The sequence below is a fragment of the Protobothrops mucrosquamatus genome, unplaced genomic scaffold, assembly GCF_001527695.2.
Source record: "Protobothrops mucrosquamatus isolate PMUCROS unplaced genomic scaffold, P.Mucros_1.0 scaffold1519, whole genome shotgun sequence".
Lineage (NCBI taxonomy): Eukaryota > Metazoa > Chordata > Lepidosauria > Squamata > Viperidae > Protobothrops > Protobothrops mucrosquamatus.
Window position 1 is genome coordinate 506,710 of NW_015387691.1, and position 10,454 is coordinate 517,163.

Here is a 10,454-nt window from a genome sequence, read left to right on the forward strand (position 1 = left end):
CATCTGCATGGTCATGTGATCAAAATTCAGATACTTGGCAACTGATTCGTGTTTAGGATGTTTGCAATGTCCTGGGGGTCATGTGATCACCTTTTGTGACCTGACAAGCAAAGTCAATGGGGAAGCTGGATTCGCTTAACAACCGAGTTAACTAACTTAACATCTGCAGTGATTCCCTTAACAATTGTGGCAAGCAAGGTCGCAAAATGGGACAAAAGTCACTTAACAAATGTCTCACTTAGCAACAGAGGTTTGAGGCTCAATTGTGTTTTTGAGTTGAGGACTTCCTGTACTACTTTCCATGTAGGTGAACAACTGTAGAAATTCTAATACACTTTGAAATATCTTCAAAAACAATACGCAGGTTTGAGATTAACACTTAATTTATTCAAGTAGAAGGCACAATCCAAGACAACCTCAGCAAAAAATTAACTGAGGCTCATACTAAACTTTATGCTGAACAAAATTTGGTCATTCGGTCCAATATGGGAGGGACGAACCCTGGGTATTCATCTGACCGACTATTGACAGACAGGACAATGCTGTTACATGCAGTGCAACTGTTTTACTTTACAACTCAAGAGCTTAGATATGGGAGGAAAAACTTTGTTACAATTAGAGTTGAATAAGAGCCATACTTTTCTTCAGAAAAAAGGAAACATAGCATAAGCAGCTAGCCAGGCATATTTTTGTCTTTTTTGTCATAGCATGGAGTTAAGAAAAAAAGTCAAGGCTATAGGAGTAGATTATTAATTCTCCATTCATAAATATTTTTCCCATCCCATCCCCACGTCTTTAGAAATCCATGATAAAAGTCTTTGCCTGTACAAACACAGTACATTAAAACACTCCCTATTCCGCTTTATATTTCACCTAATCTTAAAAAGTTCTCTGGGTTTTCATTAAAGGTGAAGTCACATACTAAAGATAGATGGTCTGATGGGTAACGGAAAGATGGGAGCCTATTGGGTCCAATTTGTTCCTCAGTTAAAAGGCTGAGGGCAGCATCTACTTTTAAGGCCTGTTGTGAATACCAGATGTAATCAATTGTATGACTGCATTCTCCAGAAGGACGGATCTTCCATGTGGTGTATGGAGGCTCTGTTAGCCCATCTGTACTCAGATGTTTATAAGCACTGTTTAGGTTTAGACTAGATTCAGCGAATTGCTTATACACTTCTTCTGTAGGCTCAGCATTGAAGTCACCACAGACTATAAGAGGGATCTCTGCATCCTGGGTGATCTGTTTTAGATTTTCAAGAAGATCAGCACCTTGAGCAGATCGAAACCTCTCCCAGCCATTGCGAGCTTTCAAGTGGGTGACAGCAACACAGAACATTTTCCCAGTCTCATTACATTTCAGGATCTGAACTATAGCCACTTGATTGGTCTTGAACTTCATTGCTGTCAACCCAATGTTGGTACTATTAATTAGCGTAAACCTGTCCTTAAGGAAAAACAAGGCACAGCCATCTGGGCCATTGTTACATTCCACATCTAAACATGGAGAACATGGTTTAGGAAGAAAAGCACATTGGTAGCCTAGCCGACTGAGTAATGGCTGAAAAGTATCAAAATAGTGGTCCACTTCTTGTAGACAGAGGATATCAGGCTGGTAAGCAAGGATCTCTTCTAGAATGAGGCACTTCCTTTCCTCCCATCTCAAGGCTTCCATGGGGCATTGGATAAAGTTGTCCTTGCCTTCCCCAAGAGCTGGAATGAAGAAAATATATCAGTTAAGAAAACTTTATTTAGGAAATATTTTCCTTCCCATAAAATACATAAAAACCAATAGTCCAATCCACACTCTTAGTGGAATTCTGTAGAAGCTATTGGTATATTTTTAGTCATCTAGTACTATAGAACCGTGCGACAAATTTGGTCTTCCTTGCTCAAATCTTTTCATGAATGGCATACATTGACTAATACAATTTTATTCATAATCTAGTGAAACAGCAATTTTGCAGTTCCAATTTCGCTTTGCTTAGTAAATTCAAAATAAAGCCTAAAGATGATTATTCTACCATATTTATGCATCATTTTATTTTAATATCCTAAACTATATTCGTATATTTCTAAACCAGGGGATTGAAACTCGTATGCTAACACAGAGTAAAACTACTATATTGCAATGACCATTTTGTGAATAAATATTACTTCCAAACATAAATCATGAAAAAGAAGATACATTTCACATTATCTAAAGGTAAATTCAAGGTGACAATTCCACTGGATTCATATCAACCAAAAGTTTAAAAAACAGCAGTTTAATTCATATATAAGGAATAATCTAAGGTAAAAATACATATGGATCAGAATATGTGGTAGAATCTACAGCTAGCGTGGGCATGGGTGAAGTTAAGAGACTGGCTAGTTTGGGATCGCTGCAGAGAAGGAAGCGAAGGAGTCTTGATCCCCCCCTAAAATCCCTGGAGCCTTTATCTGGTTGTTTATTATTTCTGTGAGTTATAAACATTTGAAATCTTTGCTCTGCCATTTTGTTAGTGATACGATAAAATAAAAAATAATAAAATTATTACTTTCTGGTTGATTTTTTTAAAATAAATATTGAAAAGCTGACATTCAAAACAAGTTTCTACCCAGAAAATAAGGAAAGGGGCTTTTAGGTAGCAAACTTAATTATATCTCATCCATTACTATGCTTTTGATTGGTCATGCTGATTGAAAATTCTGATAATTATAGGCTAACTAAACTATCTATGATCCATTGGGTCATTCTTTGAGAAAAAGGCAGTACAGATGTTCCCCCCACTTTCCATGTGGTATAATCAAGCTGACAATATTTTTTTTATCTCCAATAACAAGGTGTCATGATCATCTCAGAAGAATATATATAGGTTATATTACATGATCATGGGTTCACTGCAATGATCAGAACTTCGAAAATAAAATTGGTCTGAATTTCATAGAAATTCCAATTGTACAGGTATAATGAGTTCTGAATTTTTATGCATTTTTTAAGTTTGTAGATTTGAGATACCTTAATTCAAAAATTGTTCCAGTACCCCAAATCTACTAACTTAAAGAATGCATAAAAAGATCTATCAACTGAATGAAATGAATTTTACAAGGCTCAAATACAATTTCTCAGTTAAGATTGTACCTTGGGCAAGTATATTCCATTGCATAACTCTGATGGGCTGATGATTTCTGACAAAACTGGTCCTCAAGTCCACAAAATCCCTTTGGAGCCGGGCTGGACGGTTCTGAAGAACAATCTGGCATTCTTCAAGCAGATCTTTAGGATCTATAGGATCCAGAAACTCAGGATCTGTTTGTTCCAAGTACTCCTGATGTTTAGTAATGACACCACTACTCAAAGTCTTTGCCAGTGCACTATACAGCCTACTTGTACTGTTGCCCATGGAATACCCTGAAAAAGAAAGAAGAATTTCAGTACAGCAATTCCAATTTCTTCCAATTAACTTCTCTCAGATCAAAACAAATGCATTCATCATTAGAGTTCACATACAATGTGATAGCCTTATAGTGCTGGTAGCCTCCAGTTATAATGAACCTCAGTTTTCAAAATTTGCAGCCAATGTTAAGAGGTATGCTATATAATATAAGCAAGCACAATTGACAGCATATTTTTCAATATGAAGTTAACAACGCAATACTCATTTCCCTTCTTAAATACCACAAATTTAAGTTCCCCTTTTTATGCTGTCCTCTTAGGATATTTCACTTAGTAATTTTTATGATCTCTATAAACAGTTTCAAGCCCTCAGAATCAGCCTATGTTATACCTAACCAGTTGCAGTTTTTTCCAGTTGCCTATTCAGCTCTTTCATTTATTGGACTGATATTTGAAGGTGATCTATCACATTTCAAATATTTTTACCAAGTTGTATAGCACAGCTAATTATGTCAATGGTAGCAGCTATTAAATCTGAGACAGTAATCCAGCAGGATTGCTTCTTGCTAAATAACTCAGCCTACAAAATTTCTGACACGCCACATCATGGAACACAGAACTTTATTTTTTCCCAATCTCACAAGAAAGCCAAATCATAAACATTCTGCTTTATTAACCAGCAAACACATGTTATAATCACAAATCAATTCAAAGCTCATTCACTTCTACTTCTTACTTTCATAAAAAAGATGTTCCTATAATGTACTTTAAAGAAATGCTTGGGTTTACAAAGTATTTTTTCCTGACGTCAGCAATACTCTGCAAAAAAACCAAGGCGATCTGAGGGAGCAAGCTAAAATTTAAAATGGAAAGAACTGCAATATAAAATTGTGCTCTGGCTTTTCAATAGCTTTATTTTTTTCTGCAGATACTAGACACCTCATAATACCATGATCCTACTACTAGTAAGGTGGTGGTTTAAATTCTGTTTATAATATATAATCAAGTGCCATCCTGCCCCTGCTAATCTGAACACCATCATCTTAGGCGCTGCATGTGAACCAAGAAGCTACCCTGCACTTTAAAAAGACGCTATTCATATGATTTCCAGTGTCAAAAGATAAACTTTCCCCCCATATGTTTCTAGTAATAGCAAAGCCTATATTAATCTTTTCAAGGCTGCAAGTGCTTCCCACTACCCTTAAAATAGGGAAATAAGATTTGGACACTTTATTATCTTCCTGTTTCTTCCGACTGCTCTTTGTAATTCTATTTTAGTCCAACAATAGTTTATAATTCACAAAGCAGACCAAGTTGCATTTTGTTGGAAAGTGGGCTTTCTAATAACGAAAAGGTAATATTTTAGAAAGTTCCTAGTTATATTAAACAATAATTACCTGATAAATCGGATGGATACATCAACACAAGTGGTAAACAACTCTAATGGAGAATTGCACACAGAATTGCCAGCCTCCAAAGTCATGTGTGAGCATTTCCTATGCCACTGGTACACAAGAGACACCTAGTGGTCTTTTATATAACTTTTTCCATTGAAACAGCTTTTTTTTAAAAAACAAAATCCATTATCACTATTAGCTTAAATAAAAACTAAATTTATATGTGCTTTTTGTGATGCCTCATCATTTGTTGCTCTTTTATTGCAACCTGACTGAATTGCTTGGAGCTAGCTGTTTCCCTCAGCCTAAGAATAGGGTTCCTGCTCACATAACCAGAATTCCTCAGCAAGTTGAAGTCCATAATTCTTAAAGTTGCCAAGGTTCGAGACCCCTGCACTAAAGTGATTCTCAGTGTTTTTCTCCACCTTGATATTTCAGTCTCATAAATTGACTAGGTGAAGTAAAGCACTCAGTACTTATTGAATGCTGCGGCACTCTTTTTCTTTTGCAATGGAAGATACAAATCTCATCACACACCAAGGCATAGTTTTCATCATCATGATTTGCTAGATAAGAAACAATTGATTTACAAAAGTTCTTGTTTTAAAAATCACAAGGACTGGATTTAAGGCAAGAATAATCCATAATAGCACAATGTGTGAATCTAGTAATCACTGGCTGAACTTTACATTAACCTTTCTTCACAAAAATTCATCAGTTAGCTTGTTCTTTGTCTAATACTAGCAAAATATTCTTGATTTATGTGATTTTCAGGCAAATTCCTTAATGAGTCCATTTATACCATCAGTATCTATCATTCTGTTTCACATTTAGTTCAGTGAATAAGTAATGATTCTTTTCACCAGTGTTCTCTCAATTAAATTCTCAGATGTTCTTCAAGATTTATTTATTTATTTATTTATTTATTTATTTATTATTTCAATTTATATCCCGCCCTTCTCCCGAAGGACTCAGGGCGGCTCACAACATTATTAAAACAAAGAAAGACCCACACACCCCATATGACATATTAGAGAACACTGAAAGTGAGTCATGAACAGCAACACACCCAAAAGCAGAATGTGTGCTTTGAAGCATGTCCTGAGGTAACAACAACCTTTTCAAAAATGTGAAATGTTTTTAATTGGACTAGGAACAAAGGGAATGCTTTAAAAACAGTGTCTGTTATTTCTTTCTATCTCTAAGATCTTAAAATTCTATCATGACAAGTTAAATTAAAAACGATAATGATACCTCTGGAGCAATCCAGTTTTAGATTATAAATCTCACATTGAAGGATATGTGGCATACATAATTGATTGGTTTTGTTCTGAAAAAAATTGAAAGGTTCTAATAAGTTTCCTAGATTTAAGACTTCTCCAAGTCATAATTATAGCTTCACACAGCTTTGATTTTGTTTAAAGACATTGCAATCAAAACCACTCTTCAAATTGTATCTTCATTCTAATTGTGAAATAAACATACATACTATGTTGAATCAGTTTGCTGGATTCAGTGGACTTGTGATTTGATTTTAGCAGTGATGAATCACCAATTCAAATCAAATTACCTTTTAAATCAAGTCACACATTTAAATCAAATTGATTCTGAATTAAATCACAAATTGAACTAGGATCTCAGTTTATTTGTGCACTTCTGTTCACCACAATTATGCTTTCTGAGTTAAACCAAATACACTATTTTGGATTAACATACATCTATACAGTGTTTTTTTTGTAAAAAAAAAAAAAAAAAAAAAGGTGCCGGAACTCACACACGTCATACAACCCGCCTTGCCTACCCTACAAGGTTCCATCCAAAAAAGGTGCCGGAACTCCGTTCTGGGCATTCTATGACAAAAAAAGCCCTGCATCTATAAATGTAGGTGTAATTTCACTGTACAATATGCAAAATGACTTCCTAAACCTGCTGCTTAGAGCCATTTTTAGTAGAGCAGTAGAGAAATGCCAGTGGCAAATGAACATGCAGCTCCAGGAGTACACATTGTACAATAATCCCTTATTCTTAAAATATTTAGTGTTTTCCCAGAGAAAGTTCAATCTATTTAAATTATTTCAAAAGCTACAATAGCTTTGTTCATCAAAATTCATACTGGTGCAAATCCTTTATGAAGTTTTCTGGTCCTGAAACAATTTTATCATTGTACTTTATTGCACAGAATCTTCAAAGAATGGTTAAGTCATTTAACATGTATTTTCCATAAATATGAGCAAGATCTCTCTCCTTCCTCATGCAATTGATAGTTGCATATGGTATATATAACCAGAATAGTAAACTTCTCAAGTTTACTTGCATATTTAATATTATGCAAGCCTTATTCAAGATATGCCTGCAACTGCTATTTTGAAGACAAATCTTAGCTAGAAAAGATGGTTTATATTTCATAGCTATTTTAACCTGCAATTAAGCTGTTCTTCTCCCATTCCTTTCTGAACAATCTGGAGGGATTTAGGCATTTTGGTAGCAACAGTACTAATATCAGAAACAAAAAGTTCTTGAAATTACCAATCTACATAACTGTGAGACTGTCCTGTGTCTCCTCCCAACCCATCTTACAATTTTAGACAGCAATCTGTTATTACCATGCCAAGACTTCTTTGCTAAATTGTTTGGAGATGCTGCAATATTCTAGGTATTTGTAATGCCAGTTTAAAACAGAGGCTGATTCTGTCTAATTCTTGTCTGATAAAGCAGATCATAGTCATCAGCAGAATTATATAAATCCTTAAACTCCTATAGCTGCATTGCAATAGTATGCAGCAGCAAAATCTTAACATGGAACTCATCTCTTACTCTAAAAATATGTACATTCTCTGATGGATCAGACAGCAGCAAACATCTAACAACTGTATATTCTTGAAATTCTAGATATCTTAGTTATAAAACATTTTCCCTTAAATACAATGTTTCATTCCCTTATTAGATTTTTTTACAGCCTATGCCTTCAGATACAATTTGTCAGTAGTTTGCACTTAATTTTTTATATTGAGCTGTAAATCTTTCACAAAAGTTTAAAATATGCAGAGCTTAGGAAATAATGGTATGAAAGTCCACTAGCTGCTTCTGTCTAACCTTGATGCAGTTGAATATTGCTGCTTCCAGCAGAATAAGTAGGTTGCTTAATTGTGCCTATCTAAGTTACAGAAAGTTACTCAATAGTGCTTATGCAATGGTACTGGATTGTTCAACGCAGACAATTAATACCCACAGAACCAGCCAGACCCTGACAGCAATCACTAGGGCCCTTTTACACAGGGCAATTCTAGCAATTTGTATTCAGAAAATAAGCTCAATGAAGCTTGCTTTGGATTAGAATGTCACCAATCAATAATTGGGCTATCATGGCAATTGTAACTGCTGATGTTACAGATGTAAGCTCTGATAAATATTTGCAAGATCCCATGTGTGCTATCATTTATATATTTTTTATAAATATTTCTACAAATACTATTGAACGTGTTTTATAAATTCAGATTATTGCTGGTAGTTTTGTAGATTGTTAAACCAACTTCTATAACAAAAACTTATTTTAATATAATATTAAAAATTAACAATGATTTATAGTAACTAGGTATATTCAATTTCCTAAGTCAAATCACATCCTGGAATAAAGGATGCAAATATGTTATGGGCTATCCAAGGGCTACTATTTCACGTCAACATGAAGCCACTAAGTAAAGCGATTACCAGTTTGGAGTGTGGTATCATCAGTAATCTATGCCTTTCATAATTTCTTGCATTGACTATTGTTGTGCGCTCTGTATAGGGCTGTCCTTGAAAACTACTTAGAAGCTGCAATTGATACAACCTGCCTAATAATGAACAAAAGCTGCCAGTGTTACATAACACCTGTGTGAGGGTTCTGCAATAGGTTTCAATAGGCTTCTGAATATAATTCGAAACACTCATTCCTCATCCTGAGGAATGTTCTGTGGCTTGGTGCTTAGATATCTGCAGGACTGCCTTCTTCATATAGAACCAATCTATCTTCTCCATTGTTCTAAATGGGAATCTCAAGAATATCCTCCCCCCCTCCAAGACAGAGGGCAAAAGTATTGTTTTGAGGACACACTTTGGAACAACTTAGTTCTGGACATTTAAATGGAGTCCTCCTTTACAGTTTTCCAGAAGGCAGTATAGACCAAGTTCTTTCATAGTATCAGTTGAAAAATATTGGGAATTGCTTATTTGGTTGGGGTTTTTTTCTGGAAAATGTGTGCCTCTGATATATGCGTTTACAGTTCCTGAGCAATTTGTGCAAATCACTGTAAGTCTACAGCACTTTTAATATCTCTGGCTTCAAGTAAATAAAGATATACCTAAGATACAGAAAATGTAGCATTTTATATGTAAACTTCTTGTGCTAGATAGCTTAACAGGATACCTTGTTCTGCATAATGTTCTAATGTTGGCTTATTTTGTTTGCCCTACAGTAATGAACAATGGAAAACTCATTTCAAAATATTAAATTAGAAGTTCTCTAGACAATATCCTGAATCGCCTTATTTAAAAAGTTGCTAAAAACTCAGGCTATTTATCCATCTAGTCCTGTACTGACTAGTACTAATTTCCAGGATTCAGGTTCTTTGTACTTGATCTTTGCTAAACTGGAGATGCCAAGGATTGGAATCTTCTCTCTGTCAAGCAAGGATTTTGTTAGGAACTCTGGACAAGACTTTTGACAACATAAGGGTACATTGTGATTAACTCAGTCAAATCAAATTAGGAAATTAAAAAAATACTTTGAATCATTCTATAATCACATATTTGAGAAGGTTTCCAAGAAATGTAGATAGGATGGTCCTATAGATAAAAGGTATCAGGGCTACAGCTGCAGGCAAATTCCTGAGGATAATTTGTTTCTTGCCATTTGAGTGTAGATGGGAAGACAAGACCAAAGATTATGCACATTATAATGTTAAACCAAGGATCTGTGGTCCCAAGGATTCCTTTTTGGCAGAGAAAGATCTTAGTCAGTTTGTTTCCTCATCCTGCTCATTGTTACTTTCTTTCAACTTTCCCATCACCAAAAAGTTGCTTGACCTGGAGTTCCATAGTTTCACATGTTACTGGAAAAACTGGAAAGAAAATACCCTCCTCGAGATAAGATTTTGTCTAAAGTGACCACTTAAGCAAAGTTTATAAAGATACATTATATGCAGATAATTGCCAAAGTTTAACCTCAATCAGGTTAAAAAGAACTAAGGATCATTCTGTTTGAATTAGACTATACCGAATTGGGCAATAAAGAGAAGGAGAAAGATCTGTAATGTTAACATAGCAACAATCCTGAAAGAGCTGAAGTAGTGCTCTTATTTCTGAGTAGGCATTACCCTGAAAGTATTAAAAAAATAAATTTGTGGTTTGTAAGGTTGTTTGCAAATTTTTAGGTGTACAATAATGTTTCAAAGTAGAGACTGTTGTTTGAATATCAAAATACTTTTAAAATATCAAAACAGTCCCTTTTGAATGTGAAACAATTGTTTCAAACCTGAAACAACTACTTTAATGTCTATAAATAATTTTAACATGAAATCAAATTTAGTTTGTATCCTTGTTTCAACTACTATCTGGAGGGTGACTCAGAGCACCCAAAAGTTGGATTTGGCCTTCAACTAGGAATAAGGCATATATCCTCTGCTTTTGGCAAGGAAGTA

The 10,454-nt window shown here is 34.9% G+C and overlaps 1 protein-coding gene across 3 annotated transcripts in view; it reads right to left on the minus strand.

Annotated features, from left to right (window-relative positions):
- Positions 1-365: 365 nt before the first annotated feature.
- NOCT (nocturnin) overlaps positions 366-10,454 on the minus strand; it is a 13,345-nt gene continuing 3,256 nt past the window's right edge. For 2 of the 3 annotated variants that reach the window (XM_015822299.1, XM_015822297.1), the window contains 2 exons: positions 3,125-3,394; positions 366-1,713 (listed from right to left, as the gene is read on the minus strand). In XM_015822299.1, coding sequence (XP_015677785.1) covers positions 863-1,713; positions 3,125-3,386 — 1,113 coding nt within the window. In that variant the 5' untranslated portion in view covers positions 3,387-3,394 and the 3' untranslated portion in view covers positions 366-862. Of the gene's footprint in view, positions 1,714-3,124; positions 3,395-4,776; positions 4,805-10,454 lie in introns of those variants that run through there. The other variant, XM_015822298.1, reaches the window with a different exon arrangement.